The sequence below is a fragment of the Pongo pygmaeus genome, chromosome 15 (assembly GCF_028885625.2).
Source record: "Pongo pygmaeus isolate AG05252 chromosome 15, NHGRI_mPonPyg2-v2.0_pri, whole genome shotgun sequence".
NCBI lineage: Eukaryota > Metazoa > Chordata > Mammalia > Primates > Hominidae > Pongo > Pongo pygmaeus.
In genome coordinates this window covers 93,513,254-93,534,773 of record NC_072388.2, presented here as the reverse complement: position 1 = coordinate 93,534,773, position 21,520 = coordinate 93,513,254, and the positions used below count along the sequence as shown (strand labels likewise).

General features: G+C 46.4%; 1 protein-coding gene across 2 annotated transcripts; it reads left to right on the top strand.

The window, feature by feature from the left end:
- Window positions 1-7,099: 7,099 nt before the first annotated feature.
- On the top strand, window positions 7,100-20,578 carry SERPINA9 (serpin family A member 9). Of its 2 annotated transcripts, none has more exons than XM_054447474.1 (5): window positions 7,100-7,175; window positions 13,423-14,067; window positions 15,945-16,218; window positions 18,459-18,606; window positions 20,003-20,578. In XM_054447474.1, the coding sequence occupies exons 1-5, from the start codon at window positions 7,139-7,141 to the stop codon at window positions 20,204-20,206; spliced, it is 1,308 nt and encodes a 435-aa protein (XP_054303449.1). In that variant the 5' UTR covers window positions 7,100-7,138; the 3' UTR covers window positions 20,207-20,578. The 2 variants fall into 2 exon arrangements, with proteins under 2 accessions (XP_054303449.1, XP_054303448.1); XM_054447473.2 differs by lacking the exon at window positions 7,100-7,175 and adding an exon at window positions 8,775-8,925.
- Window positions 20,579-21,520: the final 942 nt, after the last annotated feature.

The window sequence follows — 21,520 nt, the reverse complement described above, 5'->3', positions numbered from 1 at the left end:
TTATGGTTCTCTCCAAGATCTCTGCTGCACAGTCCTCTGGAGTCTTTAGCCTGGGAAATGCCCGTGCAAATGAAGGGGGCCAGCCCCTCCACACTTGTGGGTAATTCTCATCAGGTGGGACGAGAGACTGAGAAAAGAAATAAGACACAGAGAGAAAGTGTAGAGAAAGAAAAGTGGGCCCAGGGGACCGGCGCTCAGCATACGAAGAACCCGCACCGGCACTGGTCTCTGAGTTCCCTCAGTATTTATTGATTACTGTTTTCATTATCTCAGCAAGAGGAATGCAGTAGGAGAGCAGGGTGATAGTGGGGAGAAGGTCAGCAAGAAAACATGTGAGCAAAGGAATCTGTGTCACAAATAAGTTCAAGGGAAGGTACTATGCCTGGATGTGCACGTAGGCCAGATTTATGTTTCTCTCCACCAAAAATCTCAGTGGAGTAAAGAATAATAAAGCAGCATTGCTGCCAATATGTCTCGCCTCCCGCCACAGGGCAGTTTTTCTCCTATCTCAGAATAGAACAAATGTACAATCGGGTTTTATACTGAGACATTCTGTTCCCAGGGGCAGGCAGGAGAAAGAGGCCTTCCTCTTATCTCAACTGCAAGAGGCCTTCCTCTTTTACTAACCCTCCTCAGTACAGACCCTTCACGGGTGTCGGGCTGGGGGATGGTCAGGTCTTTCCCATCCCACAAGGCCACATTTCAGGCTATCACATGGGGAGAAACCTTGGACAATACCCTGCTTTCCAGGGCAGAGGTACCTGCGGCTTTCCGCAGTGCATTGTGCCCCTGGTTTATTGAGACTGGAGAATGGTGATGACTTTTACCAAGCACACTGCCTGTAAACATTTTGTTAACAAGGCACATCCTGCACAGCCCTAAATCCCTTAAACCTTGGTTCCATACAACACATGTTTTTGCAAGCTGCAGGTTGGGGCAAAGTTACAGATTAACAGCATCTCAGGGCAAAGCAATTGTTCAGGGTACAGGTCAAAATGGAGTTTCTTATGTCTTCCTTTTCTACACAGACACAGTAACAGTCTGATCTCTCTTTCTTTTCCCTACAGCAAAGATGGACTTGATGCACAAAAGAGGGATTCACCCTAACCAAGAATGAGGGTGCCCAGTGTCAGAGGCCCAGGATAGATAGGCTGCCTTGGTGTGGTCCAGCTTGACCTACACGATACCGAAAGCCTCTGTGCAGCCTCCGAGCAGGGGCCTTTCTGCCTCTTCCAGCATAGGCTGGGTGCCAGGAGTCTGGTTTGCTATCTGCCCCCACTCTGCCTGCAGCATTGCCTGCCTGGGCTAAGGTCATTCATGTGGGCGCACGACAGAAGTGACAGACTGGTGTATTGGCAAGGATGATCACAGACGGGAAGTCCTAGTTCCTGGCCCTGCTTTTCCCAGACACTGACTGTGTGGCTGGAGTAAATGCCTTCTTCCTCTTGGGCTTCCACTGCCCATTTGTGCAATGATGAGGTTGCCCTGGATGCCCCCAGAAGACCCTTCTATTTTGGGCAATACTTTGACGTTCACATTGGAAATGATAGAACTGGCTCCAAAGTTTTATGTATAGTCATTCTCCTATGCATTTGTTTAGCCGATAAATACTTACTGGGAATCTACTATGTGCCAGGCTGTGTTCCAGGGATGGAGAAGCCAGGATGGACAGGAGAGACAGGGACCTTGTTCAAGTAGTGCTGAGGTCACATGGCCTGCTTCCTCCCCATTTTCTAGTCTCCCCTTCAGAACCAGCCAGGAACACGTATCCTACCCTGCTGAGTCACCACGTCAGTGCTCAGGTGTTCCCACAGGGGTGCAAAGCCAAGGTGCCCTTTCTCTTTGGGAAACCAGCTCTCCGTGAGTGCTCAGTTTCTCAAATTTTATTTACTCCCAAACCACTTTCATGATTAGGACTAAATTCCCCTCTCTTTTGTACATTATTTGCTCAAGGCCTATCCTTAAATCAATTCATGTTAGGAAAAGAAAATTTGTTTAAATAGAAAAATTAATATTGCAGTCATACATAGAAACTAGCACAACTTGCCACAAGTAGAAAGTAAAAATGCACACAACAAAACTAATTCAGTGATTAAATTCAACCAAGACTGTCACAGATTGCAGGCTCCCATCCTGTGGTTTGCTCACCCTTGTTAGAAAGGAAAGTCAGCAAGTCTGAGATGGTGGTAAAGATGGGCTGGCATCAAGCTGAGACTCACTCCTGGGGGAACTCAGAATGATCAAAAGAGAACTGGAAGAGGGAGGACTTTGCCAGTGAGTGATTCCACATCGTGGGCAGAAACCACCTGAGATTGTTTACCTTGTGAACAGAGCAGTCATCTCCCTGATCCCTGGAGACCTCGGCCAAGGTTGGAATGTTTTCCTGATTTGTGTCCTTGACTGATTGGCTTTTCTTTCTTCTTTTTAAATTTTGGAATAATTTTAGCTTCACAGAAAAGATATGAAGAGAGTCCACTGAGTTTCCATGCATCCTTCAACAGCTTCACCTAATGCTAACATCTTCCATGACTGTGAGACATCGGTCACAGCTGAGGAACAAGTGTTGCTAGCTTACTATTCACTAAACTACAGAATTTATTTGAATTTCACCATTTTTTTAAATTAATTTTTTTTTTCTGTTCCAGGATCCGATCCAGGATACACATCACATATAGTGGTCTTTTATTTTAAAGACTTTGGAAAATGCGTCAGGTGGCTGGAGGTTGGTGGGAAGCCCTGGAGTTAGACAGGCTGAGGTCAAATTCACAGCTGTACCATTTATTTGGTTTGTGACATTAGGCACATCCATTAGTGGCCCAGTCCTTAGTTTTGCATCTCTGTGATGTGGGAATAGTAATACTGATCTTTCAGGGTCTTGGGAGAATTCAATGCTATAGGTTACATGAACTCATTTGGCACCTGCTGGGCACGTATCCATAGAATATTGGCTTTTAGAGGCCTCCAGAGCGGGAAGGGTAGTCCACTGGGTGGGCTTCAATGGAGAGTGAATGTTCTTCCAGCACAGACAGATTTTCCATAGTTGTTTTCTTCACCATGATGTGAACAGAGGAATCACACATTCCTGGGCAAGGCAGAAAAAGGGGCCCTCCAGGATGAAGATCCCTGCTTGGGCAGGAATCCCATGTGTCCCATGATGTTGAAATAATGATCTCTTGCCAAAAAAAAAAAAAAAAAAAAAAAAAACCCTGGACTAATTAACAGACAGACAAAACTCCTCAAGGCTTGGGGTCCTGTCTGGATCTATCTCCCTTCCCTATCTCCACCCTCAGCTTGGTTCAGATTCCTAGAAGTCAGGGGATCACACTGGGCAGGCTAGGAAATGAGCAATGTTGCAGCAGAAAGGGTGGCAGGGAGCTGCACTTCCTGAGACAGATCCATGGTGGGGACTGTGGATCTCAGCTGGGGAGGCTTCTTGACAATCTGAAGGGTACCCTCTAGCTAAGATGGCACTCCAAGGGTAGCCTTGAGGCACCCAATCTGCTCCACTGTTAGGAGAAACAATGGGTGAAATATTGAAACAAGTATTGAAATAGAAAAGTTCAAAGATGTAGCCAGATTTTAAAAATAGTATGAATATCTCCAATAAACCAGAAATGGAGCAGAAGCATAACAATGTGTGAGGCAGGCAAGAGATCCTGTAGCCAGAGTCCTAAGAGGATCCCAGAAAGGCCTGGACATAGCAGGAGAGGCTCCATGGAGGAGTATGGACTTGGGACAAGGCTCCATCTTGATGGGCCCATGGGGATCTACTCCTGGCTGGTTGCTATTCCAGCAGCCTTGGTTTTATGAATCTGGGAGAAATGGGTCTTTACTTTCAAGGTGGCCCTCAGGCCCCAGGAACTGAGGACCTCAGGGCTAGAGGAAACCCTGAAGAGCTTCTCTCTGGGGCAAGGACAGAGGGTGGAGTGAAGGGTGGGAAGAGGAAGCACACAGCCCTCCCCACTCTCAAGTCTTCTCATCTTTCCCTGGAAAATCTGATTAGGTAGTTCTGCATGGGACCTGGGAATTTGCATTTTAATGAGAGCCCAATTAAGCTTGGTAAGTTCCATACTTCTTTAGGCTGCCTCTCTGTGTTTTACCAACTATGAGTCTTTACAAAAGTCCCTGGGTGTGGGTGAGCCAATAGTGCCTGGCCCTCAGGGTTCCCAACATCCCTCCCACTTGCTCCTTCCCATGCAATCTGCTCCCTCTCTCCCTATTACTTACTGATCATAGTCCTGACCCTGGAGGATGCCTCACAAAGTCCAGACTGTCTAATCAGGGAGACCGACATATAAGAAGATAAACTGCTCTGGTTTGCTCCAGGTGTTTGTAAAGGGAGGGGCAGACTTTCTGTGGGATCTAGAGAAGACTTTGTGCAGTGGGTGATTTTGAGCTGGAGCTGGCAGGATGGGAAGGAGTGTGTCAGGCAAAGAGAGTGAGATGGGTAGTCCAAGCCAACTGAGATATATGTGTAATCGTAGAGAGTAGAGGAAGAAACAGCAGGATGGCATTCATTTCAATTTATTGTATTTTGATTTTTATTTAGGTACAGTTCACATAAAGTACACAAATATTTCTGCCCACTATTTCTTCAAAATTTTCTGTTCTCCACTGTCCCTCACTTTTTTTTGACTAGAACTCCAATTACACATATGTTAGACTATTGATGTTGTCCCACAAGTCACTGGGACTTGTTTTTTATTATTATTATTTTCCAGCTTGCTGTCTTTAATTTGAATAGTTCCTATTGATATATTTTCAAGATCACAGATCTTTTCTTCTATAGTACTAAATTTGCTGTTAAACCCAGCCAGTGAATTTTTCATTTCAGATATTAAGTTTTTAATCTCTAGAAGTTTGATTTTTCTCACATTACAGTAACATTTTTATTATTTAAGCATATTTTAAGTAACTGTTTTAAAGTCCTTGTCTGCAAATTCCTTAATCTCTATTATGTCTGAGCCTGTTTATATTGCTTAATTTTTCTTCTGGTCATGGGTCACATTTTCCTAGTCCTAGAATGTCTAGCAATTTTTGATTGGATGCTGGACATCATAACATTACAATTTTGTTGTCTGGATTTTGTTGTCTTCCTTTACAGTGTTTGACATTTGTTTTAACAGGCAATAAGTTACTTACAGATCTGCTTGAGCTTGTCAAGGCATGTTTTTAAGCTTTGTTAGGGTGGGTCTAGTGCAGCTTTAATTCAAAGTTAGTTTAGCCCTAATGCCAAGATGTGACACTTCTGGGTCTCTACTGAATGCTGCTCCAGGTCTCCCCACTTTGGGTGGTCATAACCTTAATATATCCTTGTGCTTTGTGAACTCTGGAAAATATTTTGTTTATACCTTCACAGTAGGTTTATTTTTTCGTCTGTGTGTGTGTGTGTGTGTGTGTGTGTGCATGTGTGTGTGTATGTGTGTGTGTGTTGACCAGCCATGTGGAATTTCACTTTACGCATGCAGAGCTTAGTACTTAGCTTTGGACTTAAAGAGACCCCTATGCACGTTTCTAAAGCTCTCCTCTAGTACTTCACTGAACAAACTGTAGCTTCCTCAGTTTTCTCAAACTCTAATGTCTGTCTCCTAAGCTCAGCAAGCCTCCCACGCCCTCCTTGGGTTTTCTTCCACACGTCCAGAAAGTGTCCTTAGGCAGGAAATTGGGACAATTGTAGAGCTTATCTCATTTTTTACCTTCCCTGCCTGTTCTCTAATGTCTGAATTGTTTTATATATTTTTCGAGTACCTCAATAGTGTCATAAATTTTGTCCAGTTTTCTATCTGTTTACAACTGTTTGCAACCAATATCAGTTACTTTGTTTTTGCCAAAAGTGTAAGTCAACTCAAACTTCACATATATCCCTGTGTAACTTTACCTTAAGTAGCTACAGGACTTTTCATCACCCTGAGTTCCCCTTGCTTATTACCAGTCAGGATTACTCTTCAGAGGTAAACGGATTATTTCATTTTATTTCAATTCATTTATTCTTTTAGCAACCACTTACTGGACCATGAGTATTGGCCAAAGAGTGGGTATACAAGTAGACAAAATTAAGGTAGACAAGATCCCTGATTCATGAATTGTTCAGTCACATAAATAAATGTGAAACTATGACAATGATAAGTGTTTCACTGAGAAGTTGATGGTACTATAAAAATAGCTGCTAGGTGAAATTTTTCTTATTTGAGTGGTCAAAGAGAGTTTCCTTGAGGAAATGACACGAACTAGGGCCTAAATAATGAATAAAAATTAATTAGGGAAAAATCAGATGAAGAGAGTTGGAAGGATATTCCAGGAGTAGAAAACAACAAATACCACGTGTGAGCATAAAAAAAAATCAGCAGAATGGGCTAACATGGATGTCAAGGGCAAGGGGCTTCATGATCCGTGATGAAGTTAGAAGGGCCAGCAGAGCCCAGGCTATGCAAGTTAAGACTTCAGTGTTTACTTTGGGAAATGGGAAGCTATTGAGACATTTTAAATAGTAAGTGACACAGTCAGGTTTGAGTTTTAAAAGACTATTCTAGCTGTCATGTGCAGAGTGAATTGGAGGAGCAGGACAGGGTATGCAGAGAGAGCGGTTAGGAAGCTCTGTGGTAGCCCAGGCAAGACACAATGACAGCCCAACTAGCCTGCTAGAGTGGAGGCAGAGAAAAGTGGATGGACTTGAGCAACATTTAGGAGGTAAAGTTGACAAAAATGGGGATAAGTTGACATGAAGAAGAAGGAAGTGCAAGGATGCCTCCTAGGCTCAACTAACTAGGTGAATGGTGGACCCAGTGACAGAAATGTTGAAAAGAGGTTTCGGTTGTGGCTGTTGCTGGGAGATGGTTCTTGGGAAGGAGTCTGGGTTCACTGTGGTTCATATTGCATGTAAGGTTTATTTGCAACATCAGGAGGAGATATCAAGTAGGCAGTTAGATATGTAGAGATCAGAGGAAAGGATTGAGCTGGAGAATAAAAATAATATATCATTTGCATGTCTAGCTAGCTGGAGAATAAAAATAATATATCATTTGCATGTCTTAGTAATGAAGTCGTGGGTGTCATGGCATGAGATCAGCTGGAGGGAGAAGAGAGATTAAAGTGAGGAGAGAGCTACAACCAAGTAAGCAAGTGCCAGGGCTCACCAACCATGCAAGGACAGGGCAGGAGAAGAGGAACCCGCAAAGGTGGGTAAGGAGGAGGTGCAGAGAGATCGGGAATGTGGTGTCACTGAGCCAGAGGGAAGGACTGGATCAGAGCATGGTCTTCAGTGTCAAATGCAGCTGGGAAGTCAAGTAAGATGAGAACCTAGACACATTAGTTGGCTTTTAGTAGCATCTGGGTCACATTTTTTGGTTACGGAAGCCAGGCTGGAGTGGACCAGTGAGTGAGCTGGAGGTAAGGCCACAGAGACCATGAATACACAGCTCTTGAAAATTTGGGCCACAAGGGAGGAGTATGGAAATAGGGCAGCTGCTAGAAGCAAATGAGAGGGTGAAAGGAGTGTTTTTGTTGTTGTGTCGTTGTTGATTTCTTTGTCTTAACGAGCAAAACTTGAACAGTTTCCAAACTAACAGCAAGGATCAGCTTGAGAGGGAGTGTTTAAGTGCAGAAAAGAGAGGTGGAAGGGTCCTGAGATGGAGAGAAGAGATACTTTCTAAGGCCCAGGAAGGGGGACTGGACCTCAAAGGAGGGCAGATCCTCTGCTTTGTTGGTGGAGTGGAGGTGTAGGGGAGAGAGAGGGGCGACTGGGAAAGTAGGGATAGGCAGAAAGGATGCCCTTTGAAGGAAGTTGAGACAATTCCTTTTCATAGGATCTCTCTTTTATGTGAGATAGGAGGCAAGGTTGTCTGCTAAGTGTGTGTGTGTGTGTGTGTGTGTGCACAGGTAGGCACACACGCATATGTAGCAAGGTGGGCATCCATTCCACCCTGGAATAAAAAGGTTAAGGACATGGAAAAGGTGAAGATTTTCCCTGAAAATGGGAGAGTGAGCTGATGAGTTACATGTTGCCAGGTGGATAAAGGCTGGTGGTTGGGAACCCACAGTGGACGAGGCTGCCTTGCAGAACCCCTCTTCCAGCAGCACTTGGCAGGGAAGGAGCAGACAGGTAGGTTCTACCACACATGGAGCCTTGCCACAGGGCTGGGACATGAAGACACAGGCCTGGGGGTGAAGCACATTAGATTAAAATGAAGCCCTTGACACCCAAGCTGGTTAAAGAGGCAAACGAAGATAGGGGATGGGGTGGAATTGAGGAATGAAAACAGCTGGGTCCTCAAAGATGAAGCTGGGGAGGTCAGTCAGGGCCCAATAAATAAGCCTCTTGAATGTCAGGGGCTTGAGCATTTTTCCTGAGCTCAATGGGGAGCCATTGAGGAATTCCAGGTGAGGTGAATGATACACCAGATCAGCATCTGGAAAGGTCACCCTATCTGCAGGGTGGAGGAGCGCTTGGAGATGGGAGTGAGTGAGAGACAATGGAAGGTGGAATGCAGGCTGTGGTAGCTGGGAAGGAGAGGCCCAGAAGAGGCAAGCCCTGGGGACGGCAGAGTGTCCCTGTCACCCCAACGAGCAGTGCACCCTGGCCGAATGCTCACATAAACCCAGGCCACAGCCAAAAGAGGGGCAAGGGCCTCGGCAGGGCTGGGAGACAGAAGGGGTGGCCAGAGGAAGACAGAAGTTCAGGGTGGGGAGAAGCAAAGTGGGGTGTATTGTGGATTTTAAGAGCTGACTGAATGAGCTTTGGCTATGGTTTTCCCCCAAGACAGCAATGACCTGGGGGCCCTCAGATATAGATCTCAGACTCAGAAGAGAGGGCCTTTTGAGACCACCTCTTCCTGAAGTCTTGTGAAAAGCAGAGACTTACCTGAAGTCACATGGAGGCCAGTACCATCGATGAGTCAGGACACTTACTAGCCAACTCCCCGACTTCAGGTGGGTCTCCCCTGCTCAACCCAAGCCCAAAAGAAACAAGACTTGGGGCGTGGAGGCTGCGTCTAATAGGCCACCTCTGCTGATGGGGATGGGGATTCTTTGGGAGGCACAACCCAGTGTCAGTGGGGGTCCCCTGAGAGCCACTTGCCCCACCGCCAGCCTCCACAGAAAGGGGCACAGACCCCTGGTGCTTGTGGCATCCTGGCACCTGGCAGTATCTGCTTCCCCTCCATGTGGCTGATGTCCTCTTCCTTCAATCTGGTCCCCTCTCCCATGGTCATGAATAGCCAGGGACAATCCTATTCCTTCACCCTGATTCCAAGGGAGGGACACAAAATCATAAGAGCCACAAAAGAGATGCAGCTTTGGTCTCCTGCCCACCATGGGCTGTATGCCGCACTGGGCATTCTGCAGACGTTGTCTCGCCCTTCCTCAGAACTGCCTTCCTTACAGATCGGGGTCGACGCAATTCAGAAGATGAAGCAATGGGAGGACAATGCTGTTCTCTAAACAGAAAGTACTGCTCTGAGGTTAGGAGGGGAACCATGATCTTGCTTAGGCTCTGACTTCTGAGTGGCCGTCAAGATCAAGTGCTGCCACTTCATCATTGAGGCTAGAGGGCCTGCAGACCCCAAGTTAACACAGTAGACCCCAGCTTGTCACAGGGAAGCCTGCAGATGCCACACTCTTACACGGCTTCCTGAAGAGCCCCAGTCTGTCACAGAGCTCATCAAATAAGAGAAACTCGGGGTTTCAGTCCCATATTCCAGGAGGCCTCCCTGGTTTTTTGCTGTTGTTGCTTTTTTTTTTTTTTTTTGAGATGGAGTTTCACTCTTGTTGCCCAAGCTGGAGTGCAATGGCCTGATCTCGACTCACTGCAACCTCTGCCTCCCGGGTTCAAGTGATTCTCCTGTCTCAGCCTCCCGAGTAGCTGGGACTACAGGTGCATGCCACCAATCCTGGCTAACTTTTGCATTTTTAGTAGAGATGGGGTTTTGCCATATTGGCCAGGCTGGTCTTGAACTCCTGACCTCAGGTGATCTGCCTGCCTCGAAAGTGCTAGGATTATAGGCATGAGCCACTGCGCCCAGCCACCACCCCAGTTCTGAGGCTGGTGTAAATGCTTCTCCATCTCAGGGCAGCGCACCAAGTGTCTACTGAGCTCCTACATTGGACACTTTTCCATGCTGGCGGCGGAAGGGGGAAGGAGGACAGGAAGCAGGTGTGTAGAGCAATGAGGAACACAGACAGGTGCGGGGATAGTCTTGAGAATTCTCTGCTGCTGAGGTTCTCTGCAGCCATCCCCCAGTGGGTTCCAGGGCACAGAACCAAGTCCGCACATCCCTTCATGGGGCCCCCTCTCTCTGCAGCTGGTCTCTCCCACTCCCCAGCCCTTCCTGCCGGCTTCTGTGTTACTGAAATCTGTGTCAGAACCTTTTCTGTTCCTCAGAGCTGCCTGGCTCTTGTTCCCTCTGGGCCCTTGCACAGGTGGTCCTCCCAGCCTGAATCTCTCTCTTCTCTGCGTTTGCCCTTTACCTTGCTAACATTTTTCAAGTTTCAATCAGCTGCCACTTCTACTGGAAGCCTTTCTTATTATGGAATAGGTGTTCCCAATGCCTGTACTTACTTATCACACACACACACTTCTTGTGCCTAGTGGTGTTTGCTAATTGTCCGTCTTCCCAGTGGGCTCCTTAAGGACAAGGACCCTGTCTCTGTCCCTCATTGTAGCCCCAACACCTCCTATGGTACCTGCATAATAAGTGTACATGTTCAACTCAATGGACCAAATGCATGAATTACACATTCAAAGAACCTAGAGATTATCTAAAGGCATGCGTGTGGTCAGTGACTTCTATTCTATTTGGTAATAGAAGTCGAGTAAATTTCAGAAGTGCCAGAAGAGAGAAGGGAGAGAGTGATGAAGTCACAACAGGAGAGGGGAGCCAGGGAGGGCCTCTCAAGCTGGTAATAGCTAAGTAGAGTCTTCCAGAGTGAGAAACAAGGGCTTTTCCATGAACAAAGGAAGGTGGCATCCAGGAGGGGCATTTGTAGCAGAGTATGCTATGCCTGAGCAAGGGGTGGGTGAGTGGGAAGAGAAGGGAGGGAGGTGGACCCTGGGCTGTTTGCTATTGGTGTTGACTGCAGAGGCTGCAGATAAATGCACTGGCCAGCAGTGGGGCTGAAGAGAGGGGAAGCAGTCAACTCTTAAGGCCACATGTCATAGGGTTTCCAGAGAACTCTTTAAGAGCCAGGACCCTGGCTATCTGTCCCCCATTGTAGCCCCAACACTTCTATCTCCCAGTAGATTGTCTCTGTGCAGAGTCAAATTGGTGAAGTTTCTTAAGAAAAACATTTTGAGCAAACATGACCAGAGGAGGGAGATGAGTACAGAAGCCTTCAGGATTGTCCAGGGGAGAGATAAGGAGGGTTTGGACCAAGGGAAGAGCAAAGAGATGGAGAGAAGCTGGGGCTTGCGATGTCTCGGGGAGGAAGAACGATGTGGGGAAGGAGGGTGGCCAAAGAGTGCAGAGTGACCATCAGTCTCCTGACTTGGAAGATGGCAGCATGGGTAAAATGGCCTTCTTGGAGAAAGGGAGAGATGGGGCACTCAGGGTGGGGGCAGCTCCGGAGGTCAGTTCAGAACAGGTTGGCAAAGAGTCCAGTAGGTGGATGGATGCATGGATGCGAATGTAACTTAGAAAGAAAACTCCACTTTAGTCAAACAGGCAAACACAAAACTACAAAACAGAAATTGCCCAATCACGTAAGTGGAAATGGACAGAAATGAACAGTTTTGCAAAGAATTACTCATTCAGTAAAAGGGTTCTTTATAAAGTTCATCTAAGTTAAATTATATCTGGTAAAATAAAATGTGATTCATTTACATATTTCATTTCCACAGAGAAATTGTTGGGAATGTGGCTGTCACATTATGCTTGGTCTGATATAGACAAGTGACTATGTGTGGCAACATTTTTGTTGCTTTCAGCAAAGTTTCTCTTATCTTTTCCTTCTCCATTTCTGGCAAAATAATTGTTCACTTATTGACTGAATTCTTGCTCCAGTGGATAAAGTCTTTCCTTCACAATCAGGAGTTAACACTTCATTCCAGTGCTCCTAGGAGAAGAGTTGGTGGCAGCCATTCACACTGTAGTATAAATGACTAAAAAGCAAAGTCTGATGAAGGGCAAGGGGGGTTATGAAGGCACTGTGCTTGTGAAAAGGACAATGGGGGGAAGGACATCAAGGTCTTGGGGGAGAAATCATAAAATTGGTGAGGACAGAAAAGCCTTCAGACAGATGTGACCTATTGGAGCACACACCTGCTTTGCTTTCCCCTCTGGCTAAGCACAGACCCCACCTGGCCTTGCATTGGATTCATACACCTTCCTTCTCTAAAATGACCATTTACTGTTGTATCTCAGGGTCAACTCACAGGGTTGGAGCTCCTCTGTAAAGGTGTGTTAAAGTAAATGAAATCTTTCTGATGAAACTGAACAGGTGAGGGTGCTGTAGGCAGGGCTGGGGAGACCTGCGAGCAGTACTTGATAGAGTTGCTCAAATCAAATTCTCTCTGACTTCAACAAAACAACAGTAAAAGTAATGTATTGAGCGCTCACCATGTGCTGGGTCCCATGCTGCACAATTTGTGCCTTATCACACTCAGTCCTCTGAACAACTCTGTAAGGTAACTATCTCTGTTTTACGAAAGCGAAACAGAGAAGTCCAGAGAGGTTACTTGTCCACCACGAATGTCAGGGTTGTATGCAAGCCCAGCCCTGTTGGGGTTTGAAATTGCTATCAGGTCATTTAGTCTGAAGTCTCCTTGGTGCCAAAGCCATGTCAGCTGAGGCTTGAAGGGGAAGCAGACAGATGTGGCTAGAACTGCAGCTGATCAGTAACTAACTGCCAGTGCTCAGGGCACCTGAAGGAGCACAGCAAAAAGGACAGCCTTTTGCTCTAGGTTTCCACTTTTTTAAAGATATGAACACATTAGTAAATGCCTGTGTCTGGGAACAGGCAGCCAGGGTGAGAAAATAATCAGATCTACACAAAATGGATAAAGAATGTGTGGAGGGACCTCCAAAGGGTGAGAAACCACTTCTGGCTGCTAAGAGGGGACTTTATAATCTGGTCTCACACGCTCAATTCTTAAAAAATAAGTCCATGAAGCAGAAACATCAAAAAGCATGGGATTTGGAATTTGAGACCTGACTTTGAAGCCCACACAGAACACAGACAAGTCAACCCTGTTGTTTGGGGTAAGTTACACAGACTCTCTGTGGCCTGTTTACTCATTTGCAAGTAAAACAGCAATGGTAATACCTACATCACGGGACTATTGCGAGCCTCAAAGGAGATTATGTGAGAGAGCTCTGCTAACCGGCCTATCTGTCCTCATTCTGCTGCTGATGGCATGGGGTGTTGAAGGGTCTCTGATTCAGGGCCTGGACCCTCAGTTTACCCCCTCAGTGGTTCTTACTTCTCTTGCAGATGTATTTTGTTCCAAAATGGCATCTTCCCTTTGTGGAGTACTCTTTGCTGTTGGCCTCTGTGCTCCAATCTACTGTGTGTCCCCGGCCAATGCCCCCAGCGGATACCCCCACCCTTCCTCCACAGAGAGCACCCCTGCCTCACAGGTGTATTCCCTCAACACCGACTTTGCCTTCCGCCTATACCGCAGGCTGGTTTTGGAGACCCCAAGTCAGAACGTCTTCTTCTCCCCTGTGAGTGTCTCCACTTCCCTGGCCATGCTCTCCCTTGGGGCCCACTCAGTCACCAAGACCCAGATTCTCCAGGGCCTGGGCTTCAACCTCACACACACACCAGAGTCTGCCATCCACCAGGGCTTCCAGCACCTGGTTCACTCACTGACTGTTCCCAGCAAAGACCTGGCCTTGAAGATGGGAAGTGCCCTCTTCGTCAAGAAGGAGCTGCAGCTGCAGGCAAATTTCTTGGGCAATGTCAAGAGGCTGTATGAAGCAGAAGTCTTTTCTACAGATTTCTCCAACCCTTCCATTGCCCAGGCGAGGATCAACAGCCATGTGAAAAAGAAGACCCAAGGGAAGGTTGTAGACATAATCCAAGGCCTTGACCTTCTGACAGCCATGGTGCTGGTGAACCACATTTTCTTTAAAGGTAAGGATTTGAGAAGTTGATTTTTATTTATTTATTTTATGATGATGATGATGATTTTTGCTTAGTGAAATACACAAGCCAGACAAACCCTAGACTGCAGGGTGGAGAAATGGGAGGGCCTGAGCTCTAATTAGCTTTGCAATTAGCTGGCTGCAGGACCTAGGATAGCTCATGTTTACCAGTTACAGTGGGGGCTCATTTAGTTCACTTTGGGTAGACAGATTAAGCGTCTTGAGGTGCGTTTACATTTGACTCAGTGGGAAACCCATAGGAAAAGTCTGGAACTACTTGAGAGAAAGGATCTCTTGCCACCAGCAGCTGTCCCACTGCCCCTTGAAAGTTTTAGAGAAGGAACATGGAACTCTCTGACAACCCAGTTTAAGAAGCAAATCCAAGAGTGTGAACACTTTCATAGGTGTAGAAATGTAGACAAGCTGATGTGATTGTCATTCGTATCCCATATATATATGAAGACTCCTTCATATATAACTGCATATAGATATAGATATAGATATAGATATAGATATAGATATAGATATAGGTATAGATATAGATATATGTTAGAGCTTTACAGTTTCACTGTATTGCAGAGAATGCACATCAGCTTTAAAGTCAAACAACTTGAATTTGAATTTCGCCTCTGCCCCATACTTGCTCTATGATGCTCAGCATGTGTCTCTAAAAGATTTACCATGTGTTGAGTGCCTGACCTGTACCAGTCTCTGTGCTGACTGGATAGTCTGATGATAAAGCCAACTTTATAGGGTTGTGCTTGAGATAGAAGTGCCTGGCATCTCCAGGCAGAGTTTTCATGGATGCCACCGTATCATCCCTCCCTTCCTCTGTCCCTCTCCTCCCCTTCCTTCCTCCCTCTCTTCATCCACCTGTTCACTCATTTATCCATGCACTAGTTTATCTGTCCATCCATCCAGGCATGCAACTAGCCAACCAGCCAGCCATCTATCCATTAATGTATTCATCTATCCATCTACCCATTCACCAAGCTATCCATCCATTTGTCCACCCATCAGTTCATCCATCCATCCATGCATCCATTCATCCACCTAGCTAGCCAACCACCTGTCCATTAATCTATTCATCTATCTATCCACCCTATATCTGCCAATTCACCAAACTATCCATGCATTTATCCATCTGTCATTCATCCATGAATCCATGCATGCATCCGTCTATCCACCCAGACAGCCAACCATTTATCCATTAACCTGTTCATCCCTCCACCCTGCATCTACCCATCCAGCAAACTATCCACCCATTTATCCATCCATCAGTTCATCCATCCATTCATCAGTTCATCCATCTATCCATCCATCCATCCATCCATGCAACCATTCATCCACCTAGCTAGCCATCTAGCTAGCCAACCACCTATCCATTAATCTATTCATCTATCTATCCATCCATCAGTTCATCCATCTATCCATTCATCCATTAATCCATCTATCCACCCAGCCAGCCAATCTTTTATCCATTAGCTATTCATCTATCCATCCACCCTCCATCTGCCAAGCTATCCACCCATTTATCCATCCATCCTGCAAAGAGGAAAGAGAAGGAAAGAAAACTGGTATGCTTTGAGCCCTTACTAAGTTACCTTCACTTTATGTTGTTCTATTTAACTAATTCTATTTTTAATTGAAATACAATTCACTTGTCATAAAATTCACCGTTTTATTGGTTTTTAGTATATTCACAAGTTTGGGCAACTACTCCGCTGTGTAATATCAGAGCATTTTTTTGTGTCACCTCAAAAAGAAACCTCATACCCATTAGCAGTAATTCCCCATTTCATTTTGCTGTCTTTGCCTCACTAATTGCACTTTGATATAAAGACTTCTTTTCTTCCTTTGTGCTAGCCAAGTGGGAGAAGCCCTTTCACCCTGCATATACAAGAAAGAACTTCCCATTCCTGGTGGGCAAGCAGGTCACTGTGCCTGTCCCTATGATGCACCAGAAGGAGCAGTTTGCTTTTTGGGTGGATACAGAGCTGAACTGCTTTGTGCTGCAGATGGACTACAAGGGAGATGCCGTGGCCTTCTTTGTCCTCCCTAGCAAGGGCAAGATGAGGCAACTGGAACAGGCCTTGTCAGCCAGAACACTGAGAAAGTGGAGCCACTCACTCCAGAAAAGGTGAGCATCTATGTCAATCTCCTGGGCCCTGAGGCAGGGGATGCACACATTCAAAGATGGGGGAGAGATTGTGCTAACAGCTGTTGGATAATCACTTCTGCACAGTCAGCACCAACTGCATGCAGGACAGAGAGCCTGGGGCTGTCTATACATGTTCACACTTGAAGTTCACTATCACCTGATGAGGAGTCTTAGTACCACTCATTTCACAGATGACGAAATGGAGGCTCCAAGGGGGTAAGTGAATTGCCCAAGGTCATGTAGCTGTTATATGCTAGCAGAGCTGGCTCTAGAAGCCAATCTGATATTGAAATCTATGAAATGATCCCGTAAAAGCAAGCAAACAAAAGCATTAGTGGTCACATATAAGAAAGAGGATAACAATATTACCAAATCCAAAGGTTGGTGAAAAGGTAAAGTAACCTGCTGTTTACAAAGTGCTTAGAAGAATTCCTAGAAGATAGTAAGTGTTCAGTAAATGCTAGCTAATAATGTTATTATTAGTTCTGTAATTAGTATGGTGAGTATAAAAAATATGGAGAATATCAAAAAGATTAATCATGAGATAAAAAAGGAATGTCAAAGTTTTATATTCTGTCTCTTAGCAATATATTGTTGGCATTGTAGAATGATTTTAGCAGCATTCCCTGGTGCTCATAGTCTGGGAAGAGAGAAGGAAGGCTGCAGTGTAACTGGAATTCAAGAAAGAGATTGGGCAATGCTCCAGGGGAGGGCAGGAAAGGTGCTGAGGAGCTTCTGAGCAGAGAGATCACTTTCAGCTGGGACCAAGGGACAGCTTCAAGGAGGCAGTGGGGTTTAGCTGTACATGTGGGTGGCATATGAGCACACAGAGGCTCGGGAAGGGCAGCTTTGATAGAGGACACAGCACTGGCAAAAACTCAAAGTCAAGGATGAAGAGATGCTGCCGGGTGTGTCAGCGACTTCTTCTCTTCTCAGGCTGCAGCTGGGGCTGGGGATAAGAAGAGGAGGTAGCACAGAATCTCAGGGAGGGAGGGACAGAGCACAGAGCAGCAGATGGAGCACAGAGAAAACAGGGAAAGGGGACAGTGGCAGGGAAAAGAGAGCTATCCCTGGCATGAGGGGTCACAAGACACCTGTCAGATGAGGACTGAAATGTGTCCATCCAATATTTTTGTGCTTTCATTGCTGTGAGTCGCTAAGTACGTAACCTTGGGCAAAGCACTAAAAATAAGCTTTACCGTCTTTAAAATGGGGGAAGTGCTGTTGAGTGTGCCTGGGACAATGTCTGGCATATAATAAATGTTCAGGCTGGACTCACGCCTGTAATCCTAGCACTTTGGGAAGCCAAGGCAGGTGGATTGCCTGAGCTCAGGAGTTCAAGACCAGCCCGGGCAACATGGTGAAACGCTGTCTCTACTAAAATACAAAAAAATTAGCCAGGCATGGCCACGTACACCTGTAATCCCAGCTACTTGGGAGGCTGAGGCAGGAGAAATGCTTGAACCCACGGGGCGGAGGTTGCAGTGAGCAGAGACTGTGCCATTGCACTCCAGCCTGAGTGACAGAGTGAGACTCCATCTAAAAAAAAAAAAGTTCAATACATGTGGGCTGTTTACTCTCGGTTCAGGGAAACCATTGCAGAGGAAAAAAAATATTGTGCTAAATTATCAGGTGGTGCTGTTCAATATAGTAGCCACTAATCCACCTGCAGTAATTCACACTTAAATTAACTGAAATGTAGTAAGATTAACACTTTAGTTTCTCATTTGCACAAGCCACTCTTTAAGTTGCTCAATAGCCACGCAAGACTACCGTACTGGAGAGTGCAGGTCTGGGATCTTCCCAGCACCACAGGGAGTTCTGCTGGACTTTGCTGCTCTAGGGCATTAGCAGGGCCTGCGTCAGGAAGTGCTGGTGAGGAGGTACTCTGGACAGTGAGTGGGTGGTTGATGAGCTTCCATTGCTACTTGATGTCTCCTGTTGGTTTCTGCCATAGACTCCCTTGCTGACCACCTTTTCACCTCCACACCCACTTCACTGGGGGGCCCGTCTATCTCCTTGCATGTTTTTAGTGCTGGACCTGCTCAGCTGGGAGGCTTATTTCAAGAGCAACCTGGGTTTCTTGGCTAGGATGTGTTGACCTTTTTAGCAGCAACTAGCAATGGTTGGAGGAAGAACGGAGTCTCCCAAAATGGCATCTAGGAGCAGAGATGCAGACACCATGGTGACCTCATTGTTTCCTTTTCCCTACTCCACAGGTGGATAGAGGTGTTCATCCCCAGATTTTCCATTTCTGCCTCCTACAATCTGGAAACCATCCTCCCGAAGATGGGCATCCAAAATGCCTTTGACGAAAATGCTGATTTTTCTGGAATTACAAAGAGAGACTCCCTGCAGGTTTCTAAAGTGAGTTGAATGAGAATATTTGCAAAAAAGTCCAAGCTGGAAGCACCTGCAGAATTAATCAATGCTCTTATTTCATTGATAAGGAAACAGAGGCCTGAAATGTGAAGTGAGGTTCTTCTGCGGCCAGAAGAACCGAATCTTGCGGCCTACAGCCACCATCCCTCTGGCACACAGCATCTGTTATCCCTCTTCACACAAACATTCTGAAGGCATCCTCAGCAGGCAGCTGCTCCCCCCATGCCTGCTGCAGGAAAGGAGGTGCTCCCTCAGGATCTGACCTCACCTTCTTCCTCTCTGAAGTTTAGGCCCTCACACAGGCATCACAGTGTGGCTGCCCATAGGACATTTGCACCCTGTAGATGTGTTGTCTGGCCTTCAGTGTGTAAAGAGAGAGAGAGAGAGAGAGAGAGAGAGAGAAGAGTTTTAAAACGTAGTATATTAGATCTAAAAGTATAGATTTCTGATCCTCTTGAAACAAATCACTGACTCTAATTCCCACATGGCAACAGTGAGCCTATGTGTCCACATAGCAGCCATCACAGGAGCTGAGCTGTGAGTGCCCCTTTTAACCAGACAGTACCCTCCAGGTAATCTGGGCACCCCATGCTCTTACAAGAAGTCTCCATCAGTTAATTGGGGTTACCTGCCTAGCCCCTGCACACATATGGGTTACTGATCCCTGATCTAAAATTTTATTTTGATAGTGGATTATAATAGTCAGAAGTGATCTTGGGGCCACTTAAGGGGACCTTTGTCATTGGTTTTCAGAAAATGCTGAGAGGCCCCACTGGAACATGATGAGCATAATGGACATTTTCTCAAGGAAAGTGTATCTGTGAGCCTATGAAAAATAATGCCTATAGTCACAGGAGCTCAAGCCTCCCTGAAGCTTAGAAATCCAGGAACTTCAGGTTAAGAATCTCTTCCCTAGAAGACAAAGAAGGGATCTAACCTTAGTCATATCAAACCCATGTCTGCCATGCAAGAACTGCAGCAATTACTACTGCTGGCAAGTCCACAAGCACTTGCTTTGTATGATCTCCCTTAATTTACACAATAACCTTACGGGGCACGCGCAGTTATTATTACCTTTTATAGATTGGGAAACTGAAGCATGCAGCATCTAAATAATTTTGCAACCATAAGTGGTAGAACTGAGACTCACTCTGGGCTTCCTGCTCTGTGTTTGTAACCATCTCAATCCCGGTGTAAGGACCAATGGGCCATAGTCAACACCCACTGCAATGTATTCAGTAAACCCAATGCCAGGCATTTGAACCTTGAATCCTTTCAAGGTAGACATCACCATTTCAGGGCAAAAACACTCAATTTAGTTTACTCAGTTAAGTAAAAGTGTCTCTACTGGGGCCACTGATGTTTGTTTTTCCCTTGGCAGGCAACTCACAAGGCTGTGCTGGATGTCAGTGAAGAGGGCACTGAGGCCACAGCAGCTACCGCCACCAAGTTCATAGTCCGATCGAAGGAGGGTCCCTCTTACTTCACTGTCTCCTTCAATAGGACCTTCCTGATGATGATTACAAATAAAGCCACAGACAGTATTCTCTTTCTAGGGAAAGTGGAAAATCCCACTAAATCCTAGGTGGGAAATGGCCTGTTAACTGATGGCACGTTGCTAATGCACAAGAAATAACAAACCACATCCCTCTTTCTGTTCTGAGGGTGCACTTGACCCCAGTGGAGTTGGATTCACTGGCGGGGACGCCACTTCCAAGGCTCAATCACCAAACCATCAACAGGGACCCCAGTCACAAGCCAACACCCATTAACCCCAGTCAGTGCCCTTTTCCACAAATTCTCCCAGGTAACTAGCTTCATGGGATGTTGCTGGGTTACCATATTTCCATTCCTTGGGGCTCCCGGGAATGGAAATATGCCAACCCAGGTTAGGCACCTCTATTGCAGAATTACAATAACACATTCAATAAAACTAAAATATGAATTCATCTGTCAACAGGGTCCTAATCTGAAAATGATTTACTAGCAAACTCGTGGTGGCTGGGCTGTCATCCCATGACATCTCAGAGGCTGCATGATTTTTTCCTTCATTTATTCAGCAAAAACTTATTGAACACTTAACATATGCTAGGACTAAATCAGACAGACAAGATTCCTGACCTGTTAGGCCTAAATGGGGGAGACAGACCCCCCTACAGCAACAATGAAACCAACCCTATAAACATGGTCATAAGAGCTTATCGTAAGTGCCATGAAGGCACTGAACAGGATGACTGAGAGTGAGAAGAGGACAAGGGAGGGGTGTGAGCATGAAGGCTGTGAGTCAGGAATGAGTGGCATGTTGGAGGGACAGAGAGCAGGGACCTTGTGGCATCATGTGTGGCAGATGGAAGAAATGAGAACACAGAGGCTCAAGGAGGTCGGCTGGTGGAGGCCGTTGTTAGCCAAGGAGAGAGTCTGGGTTTGTGGGGAGCGCCAGGACACCGGCTGAGGAGGGCTAATGCATGGGCTGTGAAGGTCTCTCCGGGTGCCGTGGACCAGTTTTCCATCTCCTCGCGGCTGGCTGCCTTCCTGACTCCGACGACGTCGTGTGTGCACACACAGCCCTCCGGGTGCTCAGCCCCTTCCCTGCGGGTTTGTAACGGCAATGGTCCTGCTCCCATACTCTGAGTCCTGAGAGCAGCACAACGAGCAATGGGCCATGGTGGCACCACAGCAAAGGCAGCTCGTGTCCTTTGAGTCAGACACACCGTCCCTCCTTCCCTCGTTGCCTGACAGGCTGTGCTGGCACCTCTGTGTCACCCTCATTACCGAGGGCATCTCTGGCAGCCTCAGTAGAGCCCTTGCTCCCGTCAGATCCAAAGGCTCCTCTTCTGGGGGCCCCGGTGCCCCACCCACCTCAGATGTGCCAGGGGCCTCTTGTAGGCTTTCTCATGCT

Bases quoted from the DNA above. Each gene is read 5' to 3' on its own strand.
- SERPINA9 (XM_054447473.2), top strand. From the start codon at position 8,868: ATGGAGGCCAGTACCATCGATGAGTCAGGACACTTACTAGCCAACTCC. The intron at 8,926-13,422 runs GTGGGTCTCCCC...CTTCTCTTGCAG, and splicing joins AGCCAACTCCCCGACTTCAG to ATGTATTTTGTTCCAAAATG. The intron at 16,219-18,458 runs GTGAGCATCTAT...CCTACTCCACAG, and splicing joins AGCCACTCACTCCAGAAAAG to GTGGATAGAGGTGTTCATCC.